The sequence below is a fragment of the Molothrus aeneus genome, chromosome 3, assembly GCF_037042795.1.
Source record: "Molothrus aeneus isolate 106 chromosome 3, BPBGC_Maene_1.0, whole genome shotgun sequence".
Classification (NCBI taxonomy): domain Eukaryota; kingdom Metazoa; phylum Chordata; class Aves; order Passeriformes; family Icteridae; genus Molothrus; species Molothrus aeneus.
Window position 1 is genome coordinate 47,861,409 of NC_089648.1, and position 27,929 is coordinate 47,889,337.

At 36.8% G+C, this 27,929-nt stretch overlaps 1 protein-coding gene across 2 annotated transcripts in view; it reads right to left on the reverse strand.

The window, feature by feature from the left end:
* Window positions 1-27,929, reverse strand: part of UTRN (utrophin) — a 341,520-nt gene that overhangs the window by 87,557 nt on the left and 226,034 nt on the right. For both annotated transcript variants that reach the window (XM_066546847.1, XM_066546846.1), the window contains 2 exons: window positions 24,461-24,617; window positions 787-916 (listed from right to left, as the gene is read on the reverse strand). In XM_066546847.1, the coding sequence (XP_066402944.1) occupies window positions 787-916; window positions 24,461-24,617 (287 nt within the window). The remainder of the gene's footprint in view (window positions 1-786; window positions 917-24,460; window positions 24,618-27,929) is intronic.

Consider the following 27,929-nt stretch of genomic DNA (forward strand, 5'->3'; position numbering starts at 1 on the left):
TTTTGTAAATTATACAGAACAGTAAATTGTTCACACCTTACATCAACTGACAGTTCTGCAAAAGCAGATTATTACCTTTTCTGAGAACAGCTCTTGTGTGACTAAAAGTAAGACTTCATAATGCTGTAGCTTATATCAGACATGTAACTGTAGTACTTACAGAGATAATTTCCTATTTTGTGGTTGTGGGGGAGTGGAGAAAAATTATTACCTTTTTGCGCGTCTCTGATATTTAGAGTAATATCTCAACAAATACTGTGCAAAACCAGTTTCTAACAGAGCTGTAGTTCCATTCCTTAGCAAGGATTCACCCAATATTCAAATCCTAAGGATTCTGTAATGACTTCCTTCCTAAAGTGGATTTATTTTACTTCTAATGAGATACACCACTAAACATGCTTATTTCTATTTGTGGAGTAAAACTTTGCAATAGACATATGGATGTTTGAATGGGAATCCTTGAAGTACTATTCTGACTACATTTAAGGTGCATATGTTATCATGTTAAGAAAAAAGAACAGAACTATCATTAGTGTTTTGAACCAAAAATTGGAAAAAGCAGAAGAGATGTTTCTACTTCTTCCATGAAAATGTTATAAATTTCCATTAAAATCTTACAAAGCAGAGAAGTAACCCTTGAGTCTAAAACAGAAATAAAAGCCATCAGGATGCCATTCAGAAGATTCTGAGGTCTGAGAAAGTAACTGAGATATAAAATATGTACTAGAGACATGCAAGTCTTTTCTCTCTTTTTTTGACCCTCCCCAGCAGTGAGTATTTTCTGACCTGTTTTTGAATGCAAGCTCCTCCTTGGTTCCTCAGGCCCCTCAATGGGTTGGTCAGCAAGGAAAACTCGTGCCTGGTCCACAGCATTGAGAACGGTTTGCTCTTTTTCCTTCAGTTCACGCCTCAGTGCCTTTTGGGAATGGAAAGAAGAATTCACTTGTTACTTGACTTCGTGAACAAGATCATTTTCTCTGTTTTCATCTCTCCAACCACACCTGCCTAGTGAGTGCGTAATAGCCAACATTAATCAGACTGCAAGATAAAAATGCAAATTTTACAAAATAGAAGGAGCAAGAAATTGAGGCTGGAAGGGTAATTTTTAGGAAGTTGACTTGAAGAAAGGAATACAAGAAAGGTGATGATGGTAAGTTTAAAAAAAGCCTAACAAATTACTACATTAAAATTCCATTAGAAAGTAAATTTAATGGGGTTCTTGCTTTCAACAGGATTGCTAATATATAGTAGATTGCTACAACAGACCGTTTACTTTTTTGATAGCTGGAATAACAGCAAATTGCATCTACTATGACTTCAGGAAATTACTTTACAAATGCTAAGGTGAATAACAAAAATTATTAACATTCCTTAGAAAACGAAACATCTTGTTTCTGTCCGCTATTTGCTAATATTTTTAAAATTTAGAAAACATGTATCAAATTTTATTGTGATAACACATTCTGAAAAAGTAATTTTTAAACTAATCAAAAAATATTTTGATTTTAATTATGCAAAAATCCTTTGAAAATTATATACAGAAAGAAAAAAAAATCAATTTTGATGTAAGATTTTTTCATGGTGGTAGAAATAATTTCAGGATATTTTGTTCTCCAGCACCTATGACTTTATTAAAGGTTTAAGTATAACCAACCTTTAAAAAAATAAGAAGTTTATAAGTAGTCAGCTGTTATGTTTCTTATGAAGCATCTTCTTCCAGCATAAAGCATAAATCTGTCCCACCTAGAAGGAAACTACTTTTCCTTTTTTATTTCTATTATTTTCTACACACACAAAAGAAGATACTTTAAACATTATTAAAATGCTATGTTTATTTTTTACAGTACATTTTTTAGTTCTTATTTAAAAGTCAAGGCTTATTTTGCTGTCACAATTTGCTAAGGCCCCACTCCAGATCAAAATGCAGTTAGCTAGTGCTGACAAAATTATATAATAAAATGAGTGTTCTATGACAGAAAAGTTTGAAAAACAGATATCATAAAAGCATCACAAATGCTGTCTTATCTTTTCATTACTTAGTCTCTTGATGCCACAATCACAAAAAACACCCTCATCTCAACTTTAGCTTAGCAGGAGGCAAGATGTTACTTTTCCTCCCTCCTTCCCCACTTCATTCCTTTATCTTCCTCATCTTTCCAAATCCTTCCATTCTATTGCTTCAAATAAAATAAATAAATAAACAAACATGTAAATAAATACATAACCCCAAGAAAAACTAAGCACTGATAGCACAGTAACCTCAATTACATTTAGGAACCTGCATTATACTGTCCAGTAAGCATTAACTCTTGTATTTATACAAACACTCCTCAGAACAGTGTTCTCTGTATACTTCTTTATAGCAATGATATTCTTTGTAGGATTCAGCACATACTAGATGTAGTAAGTAATGAAAATTGCCATTTAAAAAACAAACCTTCTTTATTAAAAAAAAATAAATACAGAAATGGAAGTACTGTAAAAGCAACATTCCTGAAGAATCTCTTCAGTTCTTCACAGTATGTATCAATATTTTAGTTTCACATTACACACACTAGAATAAGATACTTTGAATCATCCACAGGTTACAAATCATTAAGGCATTCTCTACGTAGGAATTTGTTTCAAGAAAGAAAGAAGGCAGTTTGTATGGCTAGAAAAATTCCCCATGTAAAAGACTTTTGGTTAGTAGAACCTGTGTGGATGCATCAGTAAAATATAACACATTTTATTTCAAAAACATGTCAGAAACAGAGGGCTGATTACTGCACTTTGAAGTAGGGAATATTTCTAGATTTACTTTTCTCCCCTCCATATAACTTCCAAAATATTGCCAAAGCATACAAGAAAAGGAAGGCTATGTAACTTTTTGAGTATGCTAAGAAATTCCACCAGTTAGAAACAATCTAGAGAAGGATCTCTTTTACTTTGTCTCCTGTTTACCCTCACATAATGCCTTTCATCAATTTCTCCTGACCCTCAATAAAACTTCAATCAAGTTTGACCTAAGAGACCTTGGATTTAATTCACCAACATCCCTGCCATTGAAGTAGTTCAAATTGAAGTTGACAACAAAAGATTTTAAGAGTTTGGCCCATACAGCTCATCAACTACAAGTCATCCATAGCAATCCTTGTCAATATTTTTATAGAGAACTCTCTTAGCATAACATAAACCATACACTGAAATACTACTACTAAAATCATTTAGCAATAGAGTACCTTGAGCACACCCCAGACTTCCTAGATTATGTTTTGCTTTGGTTTTTTCTTATACCACAGGTGCAAAAATAATGCACTCAGACTTGCATAACCTTTTCTTAGCAATACTCACTATATTTTTCTGTCTCTCTCTGCCAGTAAACAAGAAGAGCAATGAGACTACACAATGCAAGGATAACCAAGCATACCAATAATACTATCTCTTGTCCCAGCAAACCTCTCTGCAATAGAACAAAAAAGAAACCCACTTATAAATCTGATCTTGAGCTGAAATTTCATCTGTCTTGAAAAGATAAAATAAAGATTTCATTGGAAAAATCATATCTAGAGGAACACTACAGAGTGAAAGTAAGTCATAAAAAGCCCAGCAAGGAACATAAAACCCACAATACAGAATTTGCTGATTTTAACTGTTTTTATATAATAAGAAGTACAATCACATATTTTAGTGGTTTATTTAGTTTTTCAAGAGATGGCTACTCAGAATGGATGCGCCTCCTTCAGTAGACAAGGATATTACTTCTTTCTCCTTTTGTCAAAAGAACTAAAGCAGCTAAAGCATTTGTAAGCTTTAGTGGTGCACAGATTTTAGTAGAGGGTGAATTCTGCTCCTGTTGTTGACTATGTGTTTCAGGGAGAAAACTAGGAGAAAATTGATACTAGAGTTCTGATACAGATTCAGTAGGTGAAGATATGGAAAAAAAAAACTTGAGAAGCATCTCAAAACTTGAAAATTGCCTACTAATAAGCTAAAAACATGGATGCAAGTATTTTTTGAGTCCTGTTGAGCATGCAGATGTGAATACAAAATGAAAAAGTGAACACTGAGCACAGAGATACTGCCTTTATTTTGCCCACACTATGCTTTTTTATGTTTACAAAAGCAAAATAATATTTCAAAGTTATATTGGTCATACAAAAAGAGGCTGTACACAAATTGGTCAGTAATTCATACCACAATATTTCATACAACAATTATAAATTGCAAAATTACTGTATACTTTAGATAATGGTTTAAAATTAAAGCATCACTTCCCTCAGTAATCTGACAGGTGACAGGCCATTAAATCCAATGTCTACGGTTTACACAGTTCTGTTGCATTTGCAAATCCACTGTTACTTCCTACATAAACCAGGACATGCAAGAGTCCTGGAAAAACTAACACTAATTTTAGACATTCTTGATTCTTATAATAGAGAGGAAAAAAGCCCTGAAAACCTAAGACCTGGTGTGCTGATGCAGTGTCAACACAAACAGTTTTCATAGCTGACCCTAAACAATACTAGCCAAAAATACCTTAAAAAAACCTGCTTTGAAAAAAGTCTTCCACTAGTAGATGGACATGTGCTTACAAAACTACACTCTTGAAATATCTTATGCAGCATGAAACAAAGCAATGACTACAATCAGCACGGCAGCATTCATTTTGTAAGTATGAGGTCTCAAGTTAGCCAACTACAGTGGAGTAACCCAGGACCCAACTAACACAATCCTCCTCTCAGGAAAGAGAAGGGCCTCCATGATTTTCAACCATGAGCCAGTGATTTACTCTCCATGTTGATTTGTTCCTCTTTCGGTGACTGCAAAACATATGTTACTCCCTTTATAACTCTGGAAATGCAGACAGATAGACCATTTCCTCTGTTACACCAAGATAATCAAACCTATTTGCCCTCTCTTCATTAAAGATACATCTGATTTCTAATACAAAATCAAACTCTTCTTGTAAGATAAGATTTTTAAAAGAAGTTGCTTAAACCCGGGCATTACAAAATTTCTTTTGGTAATGCTTTGCAGCTAAGTCTTTCCCTCTCTTGGAAAATTTAAAAGCTATAAAACTTTTGCTATTGTGATTTTTGCACTGTTTAGCGCATCCTGAAAGCACCGATTTCCTTCAGCTGCACCTTAAAATTGTTTTTGAGCATAGTAAGTGGACTTCCAAAATTACTCACTGTTAATTTGCAGTCTCTTTTTCTCTTTTGAATTGTACAGACTTGTACAGAATAATTCAAGGAGCAGATCTGCTTAATAGTTCCAACAGATGAAGGCAAAGCTAATTTCAAAGAAAACACATGGGATGTTTCTTAAAAACAGAACATATTTAAATCAGGTCTCATTATGCACTCTTTCAAGGAAGTAAAGATGCACGTTACTGTAACTCATATCAGTTCAGCACACTGTAGCCTTATGTGCCAATCAGCAGCTCCTGTAGCATTTAATTACTTATTCATCTTCATTCTGCACCCGGTGCTTGAAAATTCCTGTTACTTTTATACACTAAAATGAAATGGGAAAAAATAATCTGTGGCATTTAACAGGATGGGAAAAATAAGCAGGATGATTGAGCAAACTCAGAGTGAGATGAGGAATTGTTTTTAAAGATCATACAGAGATAAAGGTTGTGACTGAGTCTCTGCCAGCTGTCTCCATCACTAAAGAATGAACTAGAAAGAAAATAAGCATAGCATGTTTAAAAGCTGTTCCTTCCTGTCAGATTCTATTTAATGGAACATGTACACACAAAATTTCAAAAGTGTTTTTGTCTCTGTACACATCTCTCTGTAAAAGTTAATTTTATGTGTCTACCCCATCTGATAAGGAAAACAATCAAATAAAGAGCAATATGTGAGACTGTGCAGCCCACCATGCATTTGCCTTTTACTACTTCATACAAAATCTATGTGGCAAGAGAAATAATGAAGGAGAAAAATGGTGCCTAATACACAACCATTAATACCTAGAGATAAAAAGACACGTGTAGCATGAGACATTAAAGATCAGACAGTATCCTACATGTTCCGATAAATGAGTGACAGTGACCAACACCAGAATAGGGGAAGAAAAGAAAATATGAGAGTGAGGGGAACAAAAGAAAAAAAAAGAGGAAGCTGTTTGCCTTCATAACAAATATATATTGAGTATTTTAGATTTATTTTTAAATAGAGGAATCTAGATAACTCAAAAAGGATTGAAGAGAAGTGCCAAAGGCTGCATTTTTCTAAATTGTCTCTCAGTTTACATTTGCCACTTTCTCTCTCTTTTGCTGTAGTGTCAATAAAGAGTGTGCAAATAGGGTGTCAGCTACAAGGGTTCAATGTGAGTGTAGACCTGGAAGTCACATCGACAGCAAATTCCTCCTTTCTGCCTGCCTGCACAAGGAAACTAAACTGACAGGAATTTAAAAGCATAGAAGTGGGCAAAAGAGAATTAGACTATGCATGCTGGTGATCTCTTACCAGAGGCAAATAAATGTTAGCTTACTTAAGAATTTTCCTTTGATTTATCAAAATAAATGCTTCAGGCCAGAAATATGGGTACTTTTTCACTGCGACTGTCTTGTCTCTTGATAATTTCCCTTCTCTCTCTGGAGAAGTGCATGTGATCATAACTACTTACTGAAAACACCAGCTACCTCTGAATATGCACCAATAAACACCCATTACATAAAATAAGCATCTAAAACATCTCTCAAACAAAGTACCTTGCAATAGTGCAGCCAAAGAGACAGAGGAAAGAAAGTATGCTGTGTCACTACTGCTCAGGCTTACAGACAAGAAACACAAAGCTGTTGCTGACATTGTAAAAACTGATAACCAGTAAACCGACAATCTCAAACTGCATCTGTACATTCCTGCAAGACACTTCAATACAAGGAAGGATAACTGACTTTCTTCTGAACTTGTTACAGTTCAAAACCAGTAAGGCTATTGCCTCCATTTTCATCCAACAGCATTTTAAAATCACGAAAAGATGTTTTGAAGCCTGTTTGGAAAAGCCACACTTAAAATAACCTCATGAGGACTTTGAAAGGCCTCCTTTGTGTACTAGAAAAGAATCCAGTACTACAGCACAAAGGCAGAAGAAAGCTTCATTGTCACACAGATAGCATCAAAAAAGACATTAAAAAGCTATTCTTAAATTAAAGATCAGAGAGCTATACTTTTTCTTAAAAATTAAACTATTTTTTTTTCACAGTTAGTTTTCCAAGAAAGAACTTAGTCTTTTCTGAAGCAAGAACTGCAAGTCCTACATTTCCTAGAGATGCTACAGAATCTAAATCCAACTAGATAGGAAGACCCCTGCTTAATTGAGCAAAGGTTGCAAAATAGGAGGCATAATGATGCTCATTAATATGTCTTCCAGCACCAATAGTCTTATGTAACTTGATTTCTTATTTCCTAGTCCACTGAAATGAAACTTTGTGTTTCTAGGTCAATGATAACCAAGACTTGGTTGCCCAGAGAAGCTTGGAAGCTCAACAGAGCATAGTCTTTAGGAATGGAAAACATGGAATGCCTAAAGACTTTTCTATTTTTCCTTAAAATTTATTTATTTTTGTTGGGGGGTGGGGTATGGTTTAAATATGACTAAGAACTACATTGGGAGAAAAAAACCCACACCGTGTATCCTTGAGCAAATTTCCAAAGACATTATCATCAAAAAGCTTTTTTAAAAATATATAACTTTTTCCTAACAAAAGTGAAAAGACAGGCTTCAGTGTGCTAATGTGAATTCTCTACTGAATCCACTACTGAAATGCCCAGAGATATAACTACTCTGCCAGTGGAACCCTTTTGTGATGGGTTTGCTGCTCAGCACATATCCACTGAACTTGCTTTGTTGGCTCTTTTTCTCTTCTTCAATAAGCAATTTTTTATATTCAGTCCTTGCTTTGTATTTCACTGTACCATGAATACTACAAAAGTATCATCTAAACAGCAGAACAAAATCTGATAGAATATGCCTATTTTGCTCATCCAGCAAGTTTCTAATAAAAAGTGAGCATATTTTGATTTAAATCCTTTCTAATATGACAGCTAAAAAAGGGTATGAGAATCATTAAATTTGATGGCTTGCATAAACTACACAAAAGCAGATTAAAACAGGCTTGGTTTACAATGCTATCTATAGGAAAAAATGTTTTTAATGAAGCTTTTAGAAAAAAATCTGTTTAACATATCTAATCAGAATTTAGTACAAGAATCCATACAGATTGTACCCCAGGGACAGCAAAAATGCCTGAATCTGATTGGAGACTGAAAGAGGAATAGAGAGTGAAACTGTTGCAACTTTCTACTCTTCATGTGGTGGAGCAAAAGTATTTACTTTTACACAACAGTAGTCATCACCCTGCTAGCAGTGGAACCAATTTTCAAATAGCAAACTCCAGTAAAAACACATTCAGGTTTACATCAAAAGGACTATAGTGTGCTTTTGGTGAAGGAAAACTAATCCCACCAAACCCTACTATGGAAGCATGACAGCTATCAGATATCAACAACCTTGGAAGACTTGACCTCTTTTTATTCCCATATTTATTTATTTTATAGGAAACCAGTAGTGTCATCAGAGGCATTTTCATACGTCTCTGATTGACAGAAGGCAGGAAGAGAACTAACCCGCTCTACTTGCTCCATTTGTCTTTTGCCTGTGTCCCCAGATTCTGGTCCTGGCTCCTGTCAGAAACAGGACAACTACTTTTATGTAACTTAGGGACAATCCAGAACCTTTAATCTAAAGTATACAAGAACCGGTGTCCAGACACGAGGGACTGAGAGAAAAAAAATCAGCAAAGATAAAATAATATTTTAAACTGTCTGCCAAAACACCCTTGAAAAAGCCCACAGGAAAAGATCACTGTACAATGCCAAGTAAAGCATTGCACTGAGTCTATTTCAAAGACATTTAAAAACATTATATCCTCTAAAAAGCAACCTTTAAGACAAGGTAATATACCAACAAAAAAAGGATCCATTTCAGATGAAACTGTTTTGTAAAGCTGTCTGCAGAACAGAAGTTACATTTCTTCCACACTCTTCAAAGTTTTACCTCCTTTGAAGAAGCAAAGGAAATTTGTGTCCTCAATGCTAACTCTAATTAGCTTCAAACTGTGTAACTGTGCACAGGACAGTATATAACTGGGTAGCTTTGGATAACAGTTAATACTCAGTTGCATAAAACCCAACAAATGAGTTTGTGGTGGAAACACTGTCAGCATCGAACTCCATCTTTTCTTTATGGGTTTCAACTGGTATAACTTCTGGTTTTTATGTCAGAAAATACTCACAGAAAAAGGGGGAGGGATAAAGAACACACACACAAAAAAACCCCATTATTCTGTTTATGCATCCAAAACATGTACCGCCTCCAGCCTGACACAAGACACACAAAACATCTGCTGCATATTAAATGGTTTATTACTTGAGCAAGAGCCCTCAAATATCCTGTTAGCACTGCCTATTTTCCTGTACCCTTAGCAGTAAGCATCTATCTCTTCAGCATAAGAGAGACACATTCCTCTTTCTTTGTCTGCTTTCTTGCACCAAACTGGCTTGGGTTTGCTCAGGCTGTGTGATTGCTGAGCACTGATTAAATACCACTAGTTTCTTGCTTCAAACTGAACTGCTGCCACCATTAACAAGGTGGATGCTGCATTGTTGTTGAGAGTAGTTAAACTCAGGCCACCTTTTGCTTATTTTGTATTATTAAGATTCCTCTTAATTTCTTCAAAAAAGCACCAATGGGACAAGTCAAATATGTTTGGCATTATAAGCTACCTCACAGTTAAATGGTACCTACCATATTAATGCAGAGAAAGTCTTGAGAAAGACTTTTAGTAATTACAGTTCAAACTGAATACATTTAAGAGAAACTTTGTGATATGCAGCACTATGAATATTCATTCAGTATATAAAGATAGGATGCACTTTGTGAGCAAACCCACATCTCCTGAGAGGTTTCCTCTACATCAGCCTCCTTACTGCAAGAGTACATCAGCATCCCTGACAATGAATCGTGATCACCAAGAAAAATATGTACTATACAGCATCACCTATAAACTATAAATAATCAGATCACTGCAAAAAGTCTCAAGGGAGCCTCTCTTGTATGAAAACTGTGTAAGGGGAGGAATATTTCCTTCAGGGAAGAGGAAGCACGGGCAACAGTGCCCAACTGAATATTGAAGCAGAAAAAAATGCTAGGGACCAGTTGCAATTTGAGGCTGACTCTTGTGTTCCTGTTCTGTATGCATGCATGCATACAACATGGGAGAGGACTGCTACTGGAAATCCTTTCAGAAGCAGAAACCCTGTCAACGTTAATTACTCCTCTTTCTTAGAAACAGTCACTTTGGTTTCTCTTTTGAAGGAAACGGTCCAGACAGACAACTGAATAATCACCAAACAGTCAAACTGTTTTGCTCACCACAGTCTACTTCAATCTCCCTCATAGATTTTGCTCTCAACTCTTCCACTATGGCTTCCCATTTTCAAAACTATCTAAAATGACAGCAACTTTGTAAAGCTGTTACCACACAGTTTGTTACTATGACATGCCAGATTACACTGGATCTCTGCTTTGGGTCACTTCTCCAAAATTTCCTGTCTCTGGATTGTGTGCTAGTATATCCAACATCAGCTCAGTACAGAAAGATTACTGTAAAACCATTCCTGAAAAAAAATAAGTAGTGTTTGAAAGAGGAAATACTCTACTTCAGACAATTTTTCAGGCATTTATGAGCGAGTCATGAGGAAGGAATACCCTAAGGACAACATGACTTTCCCTTCCGCTTAAGTCACCTCCTTCAGCTCATTTTAGCTGCCATCAGAAATCAGAAGAACATGAAAACACAGAACCTGGCACCTATGCCATATCTGTAAAAGCCAATGGCGTTTAAGAAGAAAAAAAGGCAAGCCAAGTATAATATTTTATATATTCCATGGCACAGCAGCAATGCAGCAGATATCACAACATAGTTGTGGTGGGGTAGGATTGTTATTTTTTTTGAGAGGGTGGTGTGAGTTTGTTTCAAGTAGCAGAGAATTTTCCCTCATCGTGAGCCACACAGAACATAAATAACAAATAGATTTCTGCTGGGAGTTAAGCTCCTTGTCAAACAGGAGACACCCAAACTTGTCCCAACATGCAATAGTGTGTGTTGCTTTATTAGTTCCATTTATGCCTCTGCAAACTGAACTTGCCCAACACAACAGCCTTGATCAATCTTAGCATTTTCAAATAGATAATTTAACAAAATCTCAAAAGCAACAGGAAATCCAGCTGAAAATTCAACTAAGAGGATAAGGAAAAAAAAAAGGCTGATTTCAGACAATTCCATCAATGAGAAATTAGAATTAAAATACTGCTGTGCATTCAGTATATGTATATTAATACAAAACACTGAGCAAACCAACTTGAAAATTGTCAGTGTTTCCAAATAGTGCTCCATCACCCAGTTACAGGGTTGTGCCCTCCTCCTTTCCAACTGAGTTTGGTATTTGATTTTAAAAATCTGCTTGGGATTTTATTCAGTAGAAAAAGATTGAAATTAAAATAATCCAGGCAAAGTTCTGCAAAATATCCAGGGACAATAAAGACAGAACTTTGCCTTATTTTTACCCACAGTAAGTTCTTTTCATATCTGTTCACGTAAACCATATTCCTTGATTAAAAATAATACTATAAGAATGACCGTTAACCTGGAAAAAAAGAAAAAAGGCTCTACTGAAACTTATTGCAAAAGTTGTCATAAGCCATTTTTTTGGGATGACTACAAAGCAGCTTTCTGCCCATGAGAAAAAAGTCATTGAATATAACTGACAGTGATTAGGAGTCAATTAGAGAAAGATACCAGGACTTAAAAGAATACTTCTGTGAAGCAGGGCTATTTAACTCAGCTCCACAACTACTTTCCAATATAGGGTGGACACATCAGAGAGATCAGAAGACAGACTTATTACTCATATTCTCTCACTTCATTTCCTTTGTCCGCTTTGTTTCTCCATATGACAAGCTTTTTTATTTGTAGCTCTTCAGGGAAAGAATTGCAATATTTTATATAAAGTAGAACCAACATGTATTAAACAGGATTTCTTTCTTTAGAAACAGAATTTGAAACCACAAACAACTTCTCATTAAGGAAAAAAAAAAACCCACAACACAAAAAAAGCTCCAAAAAACCCCCAACCATATAATCCAATTGTTATTTTTAGTCCTCAATACTTAGAAACAAACTCTATGACATGGCAAAGTTACCTAGTAAAGATATGGAGAAAAGTAAAAGCAGTAAGTAAAATACTGAAGGTATAAACAATAACACTGAGAACACAGGGGATGTCTCAAAACCAAAAACTAGAATTGGTTTTAGTGACTGAATGCCGAAGAATACTTGAACACATCTGCAACAATTTCCCAGAAATTTAAATTTTCTATTTACAGCCATTTAAATAAAGTTGAAAACATGATAATGCAGCATGACACCTATACTGCTCTCTTTCCCCAGAAACCTTAGAGAAAAGAGTACACCATGAATATAGATTTTTTAAAAAGTAAAGGAATTTCACTTATTTCTTGTATTTAGTTAATTTACATTGTATTTAGTAATCGGGTGCACTAGCTGCAGTGCTTTTAGCTCTGAAGTCATTGCTTTCTTAGAAATCTCTTCACATTTTTCTGCAAGTATAAAAAAAAATGCAGTATGCATGCTTACTTGCAGTATGCTGAGATTATTTTTAGGCCACACATATCATCTTGGTACTCAAGTTGTTTTTCCCAGAACAGCATTAATAATGAGATTCACATCTGACCTGTGTCTGTTTAGTTTTCTCTCTAGAAATAAAAGTACTTCTGTTTTTACAACACCCATGGGGTTTTTGTTTATTTGTTTGTTTTATAAACTGTGCTGTGCTTACTACTAGCCACTCCTTCATGGACTTAGCATTAAGATGCTAAGAAGATGCTTCTTCCTTCTCTTCTAATGCTGCTGCACCAGGATCAAGCAAAGCATAAGCAGGAAGACACAGGTGAAAAAACGGTTTGAGAAACTGCAGCCAAGCACCCATGCTCACTGGACTAAGAAACTTGTAGCAGCCAGAAATGTCAGAAGGCATTATCTGCATGATCATACAGAAGAATACAAGATCATCAGACAATCATCCCAAATGAGGCTGACCTATTGAAAAGGAATAATTTCAACCAAGCGTGGCTGCTTTGCAGCAGTCTGTGTTTTAGTCAAAGCCTGGGGACTTCTTTCAGTATCAAGGACTGAGGCTCCTGAAAGCCTCCCTGCCCAGGGATGTGACGGCAGGCGCTGACCACAGCGCTGATGTCAGCATCAGGTACTGCTCAGTATCTCTCTGCTACAGCACTTGAGATGGAAAAATTACATGCACAGGATAAAATTAGCAGATACCATTGAAATTTACCTAAAAATCACACCCTCCCCCTCCCTTGCATTTATTTGATGATAAAAATATTTTCACAATTAGTCTTCCCTCTCCTTTCAGGGCATCAAAATGTTACCCAGTCAGCATTTTGTTCTGTTGGAGGGTTTCTTCCCTGGCTTGAACCTTATCCCTTCAAGGTAGTGAATGCTTACATAAAATTCTAGCATCTCTCTTCTGAGGCAGATCCATCACTCAAAAAGAAGATGGAACCAAAAAAGAGAAAGTGTACAAATAGCTGTTATTTTAAAAATAGAAAGAAACAAGAAAGACTTCATATCAGATTGATTCCAAGGTAAATAAATACAGACTGTATAAAATCTAGAACAAGGTGAAAAAAAAATTTAGATGGCATGCAGTAATATATAGCAGAAAAATGATGTATTTGTTCCAGTAATTTCTTTAAAACTATCTCATTTACAATTCTCTCTTCTATTACTGCTAATATTAAATTCTTGCTGACCTGCTTAATGAAAAATATACTAATAAAAGTAATGATTGGATTCAATCATTCAAGCCTCTGTTGGTACTGAAAATTTTAATTTAGACCCAAGTAAATCACACAGTTATAAAGTATGCATTTTTAAATGACTGCTTATAAAATGATCAGCATAGCCCTTTCATTAATCACAATATTTTACTTTATATTTTAAAAATTCTTCAAGCATGTAAGTTGCAAACCAGCTGTTTCAAGGGAGAGGAAGTCTGCAGGTTTTTTAAAGAATCTATTCTGCTGCCAATATTAGGACTTTTAGACTAAAAATTCCTTAGTAACATAGATAGAACACATAAAATTCAGTCTGACTTCAAACAAAAGGGAAAATAAATGTATCAGAACATTTTAATGATTTATGGCTTTGGTTTACTCTCTCTTAAGCTTCTAAATATTGCTTGCAAACACAAAACTGCTGACAACAATATTATAAAACTGACTGTGAAATATCATTGGCATATTGTGTTATACCATCAAACATTGGCATAGAGATTTTTTCTCTAGATTTACACATTCATTTAACAAGAAAAGATTTTAATCTTTTAGACCTATCATAAAATACATGAATTACCATTAGCAGCAACTATTAAGTTCTTTGAGAACATCTTTGAAATGTTCTCTCTCACTACAGGCTATGCCTGTTCATTTAAGGAACAGCCCCCAGTGGCTAGAAATTCAGAAGAACTACTCAGCTTCCCACACCCCCTCAAAATCTGTCCTACAGAGAAACAGGATATAGGTGATGCCTTGTGAAGGCTGACCTAGAACAGAGGCTAGACTGAGTTAAAGGATAAAGTAGGTATTTATTAGAAGGCCTCAATGGATACACCTTGGGCAGTACAAGAGCCCAGCCATGGCTGCATCCAAGATGAACCCAAAATGGTCACAAAATGGATGACCAGTCATGAGGGTTCTCACTTTTATAAGTTCTGGGCCATTAGCATATTGGAGTTAATTGTCCAATTATAGCTTTAGCTGATGAAGTCCCATCCTTCCTGTTTTTCTCTCTTCAGTCCACATTGTTTATGCTTTTGGGCCTGAAATTTGGATCAGTTGTCCTTGGTCCCCAGCTAGAGAAGAAATTGTCTAGCTACTCTGTGAAGAGAGCTTACCATCCCTTAATATGAAGCTCAGAGCTACACACTAAAGCAGTACAGAATCTGAAAAATATAAAAGCTAAAATCTGAAGCATCACAGGAATAACCAACAGCAGCCACCTAACAGCACAGTCATGTGTCAGTAATAGCATAGCATCTCAGACTATGAAAAACTAGAGTTAATGCTGATCTTCATTCACTGCAGAACCAGAAAAGGCTGCTCGTGTCACAGAAGTTGCTGCATTTGTATTGTCTATTTAGCAGAGCAGGCTACAAAGTTTGACATCCAGTTAATATATAGTGCTTGAAACCACTTTAGGACACAGTAGCTTCGCTACTAGCACTGACATAATGCTCCATTGTCATTAAGCAACAAGATAGAAAGGACCCTTGAGAAAACTTAGGTTTTGTACAGGATGCTTTTAAAGTGCCCTCACACATTATAGGGGAATAAATTCAAGATGACCAACCAAGCACGTAAAATAACTCATTAGTAGTAAAAGTGTGAGGACAACACAGCATTCCTTCCAGAAAGAGGTGCCTAAAGAGCCACCCCAAAGCCATGACATAAACCAAAAGGAACGCAACCCACACAATCAACAGTCACTTTGTCAAGCAAATGTTTTCTTTCTTAATTACACCATGCTCATCAAATTCTGTAATCTACTGACTAAAACAAAGTAATCCCAGTAACTCTAAGGAATAACTGCAGACACTGCAGACCTACCAGGCACAGCACTACATGGAGGAATTGTACCTTAATACTGAAGCTCAGGGTAGCCCAAATCTTCTGATGTGGACAACTACTGATGATACTTTAAATGGCATGAGGAAAGGAATCATGTTACCAGCCTCACAAGATGAGATTCCAAAAAGGCTCTATTCAGGTTCCAAATCTGATTAAAAGAAAAAATCTCAATCTTTCTCCCAAAGCAACTAACTCTGGATGAGTCTGTAAGTGGTAAGGACGTCTAGCAGCTCAAGGTGTGGGAGTGGGAACCCTAGACCCAATATAATACCTTTCTGAACCACAGCACTGAATTCACTTTGCAGGAAACACATACTAGCAAAAATATAACCTCCAGCAGCTTTCCTAAAAAGAAAGATTCAAATCTTTAAGTATCATTTTCAGTTTAGCACCCTTTGGCATCCAAGCTGAAAGAACAAAACTTCAGAGAAGAAAACCACTTCTAGAAACACTCCTAGGAATTTTCCAGCCCCACAGACTAACCACCCTGGAGGAGAGAAATTCACTGAAACCCAGGTCAGAAGATACAGATGTGTGGTAACTGTCTAGGAACAACTATTAACTATGGTTAAGAGTTATTGGAAAGAAAACAAAACAGAACAAAATACCTCCTGTGACATTACCTTGCCCATTAAACCAATACCTACCTTTGCATTCTAAAAGTGCAACAAAACCGAAATGGGAAAACTAAGAGAAAAGTGTAAGAAAAAGCAGAATCCTATCCCCTCCCCTATTTTGAAACCTAGCCTTCAGTCTCTAGAATCTGCATGAAAACAGAAGAGGATGGCTGCCATGGAAACACAATTTTTCCAACTTATTGCTGATCTTCCTAGGGTGGATTACTGACAGTAATAACAAGGGATTGAGGATCCTTGAGTTCAGGAGTTAACTGGAGTTAAATATTCTTCTTCCCTAAAGAGCCTGCCTCCAGCAGCAAGAAGCAGGATCTAGATTAAGATGCTCTTAACAGAAAATAAAGATTCTTCACCAGTCTCTGTCTGCAAATGCAGTAAGTTTCAGGAGGATTTAAAAGTGGTAACTGCCTCTCTCTTACTGCATATTTAAGAAGTGCATCATAAACTAATCTGTTCAGTTTCTCCAAAACAGTGAGGCATAGGGGACTCTGCCCACTAAGAACACAAGATGAAAGAAAATAAATCTCTCTAGTGCTTGCACAAATTTCACATGGAAAAGTGACAGTTATATAAAAAGGGTCTTAAGATTTGCATTAAACCCTACAAGCTCCACTCCACCCCTTGAACGACAAGTGAACAGCCTTGTTAAATAGAGTAAGTTTCCTCTTAGTGGCCCAGTTTATCAAAACAGACCACAGAGAAATCAAGGAAAGCTGAGCTGGTTTAATTGACTATACAGAAAGAACCTCAAATTGGTGTCAAAATGAGAAAGGGCAGGACAAACAGCTTTCATCTCTAATACAGACTATGAAAGCACCTGAAAAAAATATGGCAGTGGACCCTGTATTATTGTGGCCCTCTAGTAGCACTCTCCAGTTGAAAAAACAGATTCACTGTGACTGTACCAGTGTTTTTTCCTGGCTCTCTGCCTTTGGAAAAACAGACCTCAGCAAAAAACAATATTTGCATTTAGAGAAATGTCCTGTCTCATTTCCTTATACCATCCCATCTCTGGGATGCAGTGAAGCAGCTCATCTGGTGACATATCATCCCTAGATTTCAGGAGGTACCCAGCATTTTTAAATGTAATTGAAATACCAACTGATCTTAGGAAAAAACATACACGAATTTAAATCCATGAGCATTTTTCTGAGCAGTTACAGCTTAGGAAAAAAGGTCTTTGGAGTTTCATTGCCAGGTCCCAGAAATAATTTGCTTAATATGCCACTTACCAAAAAATAGCCAACAAAATATTGAGCGTCCTCAGAAATGATAAAAAATGCCACGGTTGTATTACAGTGTCAAACATTGCATTGGTGCAACTTCATCCTAAGTATCATGTGCAATAGCAGTCACTTTAGTTCCCTAGGGATATAGCACAGTCAGAACACAGCAAGATGAACAACACATGTAGCTAAGAGAATAGAGTGGCTGTCTTATGGGTGGAGATTAAAAATCAGTCACTAATGTGCTTGTGCTCCATCACCTTCCCTGGCTGTGCTCATGGCTCACCCCTGAAGGTCAGGCCACAGCCAGTCACAAGACACAGGAGTGAAACACGTCTGCTACATTCCAGTGCATCAAGATGTTATAAGATGTCATTAGTTGTAGATGGGCTACTCCTAACAGTGATGGAGCTAGAGTGGTCTTTTGTGAGGTGAAATAAAAAGATACCACAGAAACAGGAGGCCTTTTAAGGACAAAGAGAAAGGCTGATTGCTGTGCTGTTTCTGCAATGTAAGCCTAATTTATGGCACAAGCATTCTCCTCCACAGCAATGTCAGAATGACCTCTTAGGTATTTGAGGATATCTACAAATCTTCCTTTATTCAGTGGTTTGAAAAAGACCCAGTGAGGTCCTAAAAATTTATGTGGGAGTCTTTGATTAAAACAAACGAGACAATGATTCCTCAGGAAAGAGCAGCATGAGCTGTGTACATCAAAATGATATTATGAAAAAGGCAACCCCACAGAAATGTTTCACTTATTGTACTGGAAAAGTGTCTATGAGTTGTTTTTTTCCACAGTAAGATAACCTCCTTTACTCTGCATTAGTGACAGAATAATTTGTTCTTTTATTATCCAGGTTATTTATTATTTTAAGTACTGATCTGTTGCAATTTTCCTGACTTATCGCAAGACAACCACACTTCTGGGAACAAGATGAAATACAGCCAGGAGAAAATATTTTTTGTCAAAGTTAAAAATACACTGCACTGGCATCCTAATTTAACATTTCATTCTTTGTCCCATGCTTTTGTTTACACATCATTCTTCGGGAGAAAAAGCCCAGGAGAGCAGTGACACACACCTGAATCAGTCATGTAATGCACAAATCAGTTTAAGTAAATTCTTAGGGAGCAATGGATATAAGTCTGTCCACTTGAGAATCCTCATTTAACTTCAAACATTAAATACACTCTTCCTCTCCTGTAACAAAATATTCCCACCCACAATTTCCACTTCTTCCTCCTAAACACACCACAAAGAAGTCTCAGTTAAAGATTAATGAGTTGTACTGTCCTTTAGCAATACATACTTTTAGTGTAGTACAATAGATTTTTTTTCACCAATAATCAACATTCAGGACTCTCAAATATGCAAAATTTCAAGAGTTCTTAAAAAACTCTTATCCCCTACAAGTTTACTTAAGGAGTTTTCATACCCCTTGGTAACACTGATAGACTATTGGGAAGGCTATTCCTCTTCTTGCTAGAGCATGTAGTTTTTGAAATCACATCCTGACTTTAAAGAGCCACTTCAGAGCAGCATGGTGCATCTTGCTCAAGCTCCGGCTTCCATCACATCCTTCTCCATCACACCAAGTTGCAGCTCTTCCTCTACAGCAAGAGGCTGTATTGCTTTTCCACTTCCAACCATGGACCACTTAATTCTCCTTTCATAGCTCACACTGTAGTCAAAATTAATGTTTTAGCTACCACCCATTAACTGACCAACCAATTTAGCTGACCACCTCTAAGCAGCAGAGATTTTGTGTACTTTGTGTCTTATGTGATGAAATGAGTAACAATTAATAAAGCTTTTTCTTTACTTAAGAGTATATTAAGAGAATAGCCTAAAGCAGCACCAATACTTTAATGCTTCTGTTTTCATTCTTAGATTTAGTAATTCCCAACATGGAAGCAGATTTTAATAAAGAAAATATACCAGAAAAACAAATCTAGAATAATTAAGTAGGAAGTAATTTAAGAAGAAGCCCATTGCCCAAAGTCAGGCAGGCAAACTGAAAGAGCAAAGAAAAGTTTAAGGCTAGAAATAGATTTTTTCCTCACAGGCTTTTCCCACTGTGAGGGAATAAGAGAATAACAGAATTACAGGCACCCTGAAGGGATAACAACACGTAGAAAGTAGTTTCCAGTTGGCTATGCTAACACCTTTGATTAAGTGAAAACAGCTGAGTAAAACAGACTGAAATACTACAACTTTCATTATTTGATTACTTTAACAAAACAAGTCTGAAACATGAAATACAGAGACAGCAACCCAAAAAGTTTGAAGAGTATCTAAAATATTAATGACCTATCCATAGATATAAAATTATCAATCAAACATTCACAGGTCCTTTGCCAATTCATTCTGAGCTCAAATGAAGCTAAGTGAAGCATCTCTTTGATCCAAGAGGTATGCATTATTTAGCATTAGCTAGACATTTGTTCATTTATGCAGACACATGCCAACAGGATTTATGCAAGAGGGTACCCATTTCTGCTTAATTTGAAACGTCTTGGTTCTCTCTCTTTGTATTTTAGCAAAAGCATACTTTCAAAAAGCTACAGTCAGAAACTCTTCCAGTAGAACAATGAGATACATAAAAGTCTCAGTGCATCTCCAAAGAACAAAGTGTCAGTATCTGTGCTGCCTCCTCTTGTACACATGTGTGACTCTAGGTAGGTACTTGCACATGCACAAAACCAGCAATTCCACTGATTTTTCATGGTAATTCTGCAGATTTTCTTTTCTGGAATACTATAATATGCATGTAGGGGTGGATTTTCAAGGGATAGAGTCTGGGAGGAACAGGCTTGGGATGGTGATTCTGGTTTTTCAGTTTTGATGAGCTGGTGCGGGGTTTTGTTCTTGGTCTATGCAGCTGACCAAAATTTGCATCACACACATTAAAACCCTAAATAAATATTTATATGGAAGACTGGTAAAGAACAGAATGAAAGGGAAGCATGAGCTGCTAAGAACTAGCAACAGTGAGAAAGTAAAATTTTGGGAGAAAAAAAAGGCAATAAACTCTGAAAAGGTAAGTGCCTTCGGTTTCTTTTCCCTATAAACCGTTCCCCTGTGTCCCACACTTCTGGAGTGTGAATATAGACTCAGCAGTAAGTACACTCCATATGAACACCTTTTCAGCTCAGGTACTTTTAAACTTCTTGTCAGTGTCCCAAATTTTCCAGTATTCTTAGGATTTCTTGCTCCACAACCCCTCTTCTAAAGACGAAGAACTTTTGAGAATAATCAAAATAGGAAACTCATGCACCACTGTTTAAGTTTCCTTTTGCCCTGCCCCCTGCAACACACAGAGCAACACAACACCCAGACTGGATGTGCTCATTGATAGACTGAGCATTCAGTATGAGCTAAACTTCCAGCTGATGGAAGTTTGGCTGAACAACACAAAAAAAGAGTCAAAAAATTATAAATATTTGCCACATCCTGAAAGATTTCTGTTAAGCTGGCAAATATAGGCTAAATCTGTAGCCCTAATTCAACCTACCAACAGTGCTCTGTGCAATGTTTGCTTTTAAAACACAGGAGAATGAGAGATATCTAAAACAAAAACAAGTTTAAAAATCAAACAGCAAACCATTTATTTCCTCCTGTCCAAACAGACCTCAGTAGTATCCAAACAATGTGAGCCAACCCAAACTGCCACATAATACTGTACTTATCTATCTAGCAGTGCTGAAGCCAAGCACTGAAGGAGGGAGATACTAACAGAGGTCTACAGAATTAGTGCCATTAAGTTGAAGCAAAGAATTCATTCCCTGTACCTGAGGGGGAAAAAAATAGGTTAATAAAAACAACAATTATCAAGTAACTAGAGGCAAAAAATAATGCTAATACAACAGAACTCAGAAAAATATAGCAAAGGAGATGGGACTATCATGAGGGCACATCTTACAGAGTCAAGCCACTATTTTACCACTTAGATTTTGAAGTGCCAGCAACGACAAGATCAGGCAAGCAAGTTGAAAATCGAAGAAAATGGGTCACAGAGTAGTGGAGACAAAGTGAGGTATTGAACTGCTCAATTTGCGTGAAGACAACTTCAAAACGACATTAAGGTATGAAACTAAAGGAAAGAGAAGAGCAGAGGCACACAAACAGACCTGGGAGAACCTTTTCAAGGTTAGCTGATGTGCTGCTGCAGAAACTCACAGGGGATCATAAAAAAACCCCTTTGATCAAAAGTAAATCTTAAAAATGAAATGTTCAGGAGGTTTAATGCTTGAAGAAGCATGGGCAAAGAAACATTTTAAAAAATACCAGGACAGCTGGTGATGAGAAGTGGAATCAAGGGAGTATCCTTCGGAGCTAGAGAAATCAAGTCATATCTCTGCAATATCCATCTGACACAGTTACACCTTAAACCTGAAACACTGAAAACTCCCAGCTTAAGAGACAATTCCAAATGGAACACCTTAACAGCAAAGCGAATGCAACCAGCCAGCAATACCCATGCTACAAGGCACAGAGCAACTGACAACATGGAATTATATAAAGTTTACAAAAAATCCACTGAAAGGGCAGTTTTGGCATAATCTTTTCAAAAGAAAAAAATATTACAGGAATAAAACTTGTGCTCCTCAGCCAAGGGTCCTCCTGGACACTTCATCCAGCATCCTAACCACATCAACTAATCACGTAACCTTGCTGAGGAAGCAGAAGGATTTCTAGATACTTTGGGTTTCATTTTGTCAGGTTTTGGTTGGGTTTTTTTTCCCCCCTTCATTTTTCACTTTATTTCTGAAAAAAACCACAACTTTTCAACTTTATCAAGTTTATTAGTAAACTGCAGCTTCAGCAAGGAGTGAACAGCTCCTGCTAAGAACCAGCAGTGAAGCATTGCCATGAGAATCAAACCAATAGACAGCTGTGGTTCAGCTCCCCTCCTCTAGCAGTAGCTAATAAGCAACACTTCCACAGAATGTGAAATGCTGTCTGCTAATAATTGGTATCTGGTATACACAAGTATCATTACAAGATATATGGGAATCTCCTGATTCCCCTAACAAAATAACTGTTTGGAAATAGTCATCCAAACATCATCTAAGAAATATCTGCAAGTGTATACAGTGCTTTTGCTGGCGTAGGTATATAAAAAATAAAGTGATACTCAGGATGGCTTTAACTTAATGCTGTTGCAGACCATTAATGCAGCTCATATTAAATACTTAACTCAGGCAACTATATCCAGTACCCACTGTGACATTGCACGAAAATTGCCTTTTTGAAAAATGAAAGAATAATCTCCAAAAGCACCTGAATTAACTCACTAGAGTCTTAACCTTGACACCTAACAAAATATCAGTTACTCTTTAAGCATAAGGGCAAGGATTAAACAGCCCAGAGGTGCTTTCTCCTTCATATTGCTGCAGTTCATTAGTGGTCTAAATAAGCCATCCAGCACCATTACTACCAAACTTTTCCACTTCAGAATAAAGCCCCAGTTTTATTAATCAATTTGAGTTCTTCAGATGAAAGGCACTTACTAGTACTATTTGCTACTATCATGCACATACTGTAACCTACACAAGACACAAACAAGCCTTTAGAAAACAACCTGTAGAGGTCTACCACCTTCCACTGACCTCCTTCAAAATCATATTTGGCTCTGTTTCAGCCTTTTATTGCTCTTTGGCACTAGTAATACACCATTTGATCATTATAAAAAGAATCACAGCAGATGTGCCTACAAAGAGAGCCTGATGCTTTAAGTGGATTAGGAAGAGATGACTCTCTCAAGAAACAAAGTTCCTGAGTTTATGCTAATAAATTTACTTTAAAAGACTAAATTAAGAAGAAATGTATGCAGATTTCCTTAAGCACTTCTATTTTGGAGTGAAGATGCAAAAGTGCTGCTCACGACAGACTACGTTTTCTGTACTTCCCTACAGTATTCCAAGTATTTCTGTATTAGTAAGTTCTTCCAAACTTAAATTTTGCCCTCACCAAACACCACAGCAGAAAAGACACCAGTGTAGCTGGCAGAGGGGAACATATTTATCATGCAATTAGCTATATAATGCTACATTGTTCTCTTTCTCTCTTTACACCGTACACATCAACAAATGAGATGGAACCAGATTTACTGGATTGAATTTTTCCAATGGCAAAACCATCTTCACTTGATTACTGATCAGAGTTGGCAAAATAGACTCCACATGCTACATGAATGAAGAAATGCAGATGCAAGTGACTAGTTTACCATCGAGAACTATTCAGGATTAATAGTCTGTAACATACAAACCAGAACAGGACAAGTAAAACCAGAAAGCTAGAACAGCATGCTATAGTTACAACAGTACAACACACAGAGAAAATTTTAGCTCTCTAAAATAGTTTTGAGACATCTTTGCAGTGTAAATGTGCATGGGTAAGGGGCTGCTATCACTCCTGAGTTTAATAACACGTAGAAAGGCACTGTTCACAGCTTTACTGAATTTACATTCACCTTTGCTTTCATGACTCTTGGTCACTTCTTACTTTTGCATGCCTTTCTTAACTTTTAGAGTAAAATAACAGCTTCACCTATCAGAATTCCAAAAATATCAAGGAACAGTAAAGAAAAAGTGTTTAGACTAAACATATGCCTCAAAAACTGTTTGGATGAAATTTTATAGTGTATCTTAGTTGTGCTTTAATAGGCAAGGAGGGAAGCAAAATGGGTGGAGAGCTAGAGCTTTTTTATAGAAATAAGTCACTAGGAAGCATTCATCATTTCTCCCATACAAAAATTTGCTTCATTCTATAATTCGCAGTAGCATATCCATAAAACTTAAGCAACTTACTTTGCAGTGGTCATACTGCTGCTGTAAGGTTGGAACATCCCCTCCAACAGGCATTTGTTTTTTCAGTTCTTCATCTTTTGCATTCAGCCATTTGATTAACTCTTCCAGGGATGTCAGTAATCTGTTCCATTTCTCTGCACTGGCCTCCAAGTGAGCCCTGTGATACAGCATAACAGCATCTTTAAAGCCCTGAATGGCAAAACCAGCTTGGGAAAACAAACAAAATTACTCCATCACTAAGATGAGAATGTTTCAAGTGCTTAATTGCAAAGCAACTTTGTGTTAAAAAAAAAAAAAACCCTTATTTCAGAACACTTTGCACACCAAATCAAAATAAGCAAAGGAGAAACAGGCAAACACAGACAAATAAGTCCCTGGTGCTGAAACTTATCCAAAACCTTGAACATTGCATGTCTAAGCAACATAAAAAAATTCCTGTGTTTTATAGTGACTCCCCCACTGCTGTGCAACATGCACAAATATAATTCTGTGAGCTAAAGCACTGCAAACCTGAACTCTTTCACACCAGGACCTTGACTCTCCAGAAGCAAAATCCAGTGTGTTCTACCAGTAGTTATCATTAGCAAATTGCCTGTGCTGCTGAACATATTAGTCAGTGACACACAGTTACTTAATAAATCATCTCTCATCAATGTTGAGTTGTTAGACTATTAATACAGTGAATCTTTTCCTCACTTTAATTGACAAATAATTCAAACTCTCCACAATACCTTTTTCTATAATTTTCAGAAATACCTTGACTGAGTGTCTTCTCCCTGCAGTGCCAAAAAGATGCATAGAAATCTTCAAAAGGGAGCAGCTACCCCTCTTTTACTGCAGTCATTCTTTGTTATGCTATCATTCAAGATCAGCACCTATCTAATTTATATCAGCAAAAAAAAAGTTTGTCTCTTCGCACAGATGGGGGAGTAGAGCTGAATGATTCTCAGCGTAGTCTGACACCAGTTCTGCAAGTTTCTCCCTGCTTCTGAAAGATGAATGAAGTAAACTCTATTCCCTTTCATATTTTGCACATTGTTGGCTATCTTTTTTTTTCTCTGATTCCCTGTGACTCACACCTAGAAACTTTCACCTAGCTTGTATTATCATTTCAAATGACATTAGAGTGAATGTTTGGGGCTGATACAAGAACATTTGGATTGAAGGGATGATGTGCTACAAGGCTAAATCCAACACAAGCTTAAGTTTGGCCACACTGAGATCTCCCATCAATACTAGGATAGATGAATCAAGAAGGCAGTCAAGTAAGAGTAAATAAGGAGGGAAATACAAAGAAAAAAAATATCCATATTTCTGAAAAGGATAAACCAAGTACCTTTAGGAAGAGGAACCTATTCTCCTTCACTCCTGTGAAGGAAAGCACTTAGGTAACTACTTGGGAAAAAATATGAAACGAAAGTAGTTGCTAGAAGTGACATTTCATTGCCTACAGTTTTGTGTGTTATGGTTTCTATTGTCCCTTATTGCTCTCACTGATACCTTTGTCTCAACACTGAATTGCAACAAGCTCCTAGGAGGTCAGGCCTAAATGCAGAGTCAGCGTCCCACCATGCACTGAAGCACAAGCAAGTTGTGCTGGCCTCGGTGTGCAGGCCAGCAGCTTCTGAGTGGAATGTATTGTCTCCACTCCCCTGATATTTTTTCAGGTACTCAGAACTGGCCCTTCTTTCTTGAAATGAAAAGAGTTATACTTTTTACTTATCAGGCAGAGGAGACACATTGCCCTCTCATCTAAGCCAAGGCAGCCCACATTTGAACTTAACAGTGTTGCTATTAGACTCTGTTTCCTAAAAAAATATATATATGTATCTTTTTGAGAATTTCTAGTAGCAACTACAATTAAAATGTTCAGATTTATAGCTTTCTGTACATTTGATAGTGAAATCTCTATTCATGATGACACATTACTGTTTCTAGCACATATAAGCAGCTCTCACCTCTCAAAACTGGCACTCTCTAAGGCTTCAAGATTCTGCTCTAATTATTTAGTGAAATTATTGTATGCAAAATAAATTGGAGCTTTGTGAGGAAGGGAAAATCTCCTGTAACTAGATAAAGGACAATTTAAGGGTGATTCACCACTTTGTAACATACAATCCAATAATATTCATAGTAAAACAACAAGTCTGATATAAATGGGAATGATATTGCATATATTACAGGATAAAATGCATTGTAATTTACCACTAAGTACTTGTGTACATGCCAAATTAATGTCAATACCAAAAATAACACTAGAAAGCACATGGTTTCAAAGTCCAGTGCAAGTTAATCCTGCAGAGGTAGAGCAGGAAGGGGTGGAGAGGAAATGGACTACACCAGCAGGGACTTCAAAATTTTTCACTGAGCACAAAGTGACTTAACCTCCCAAAGAAAGATATTAAAAAGGGAAAAAATAAACAGGGAAAAACTCATCACATCAGCCTGGATTTTTCCAGAATACTATCCTCTTAATCTTATCAAAAGCAATACTGAAAATGAAAGTAAGATGAAGCAGCTGAAAAGCAGACACAAGTATTCAATTCTCCTGGGGAGCAAAGAAACACATTCAGTAAATCCCAGTCAAAGCAAATGCTGCACAGGAGCAAGAGAGTCAAGATATGCTTTAAATTGCAATTCAGTGTAAAGTTTTAGTATCATGTTTATATTTGTCATACAGACATTATCAGAAACAGAAGATAAACTATGCAGAAGTTCTGAAATGTTTCTTGGGCTTCACTGTTCTCTCTCTCAGGATTACTGGCCTTTGCTTTGGAATTGGTACTTTACTGATAAACAACCTGCAACAAAGCTTCAGGTGTGTGTGTTCATGTGAATTGGCAAACTCAGGGATTTACTAGGTCAAGTGATGGCTTAAGAATCTGCTCTGATCAAAATAGAGGTCAGTTATAGATGATTGTGTCTGGGCATGAGTTGGAGCACAAATATTCACCAGCAGCAACCACTGGGTATGCAAAAGCACTCCTAAGGGAATCCTGGATGAACCTGAAGAACACAGATGCTCCCATCCAACTGACCAGACTGAGAGGAACCCTTCCCTCCCCCTCCCCACCATGCTGAATAAAATCATCCAGAAAACAGCAACTCTGACACAACTCCCCTTCTGTTGACCCTGAGAGGCTCTCTTCACAGCTGGAGACCTCCTCAGCTTTTGATTCTGCTATGGAGGTAGCACTTTTCCTGCTGAGTGACAAGGGAACACACGGAATAAAAAAAGATTGGTGGGTGGTCTAAATATAGAGAAACAGAGAGAAACTCCTTTTCCGTTTGTCACATACTTTTACCTCTACCCTCCCCCAAATACCAACATCCTCACACCTCCTGCCCCAGGAGAAAAGAATCTCCCCTAAACATTTGGCTTTAAAAAGCAGACCCCCACAAGCCTGCAGCTTTGTTTTCTTCCAGGGAATAAGATAAAGAGAGAAAAAGAAAGAAGCTAAGTCAACAA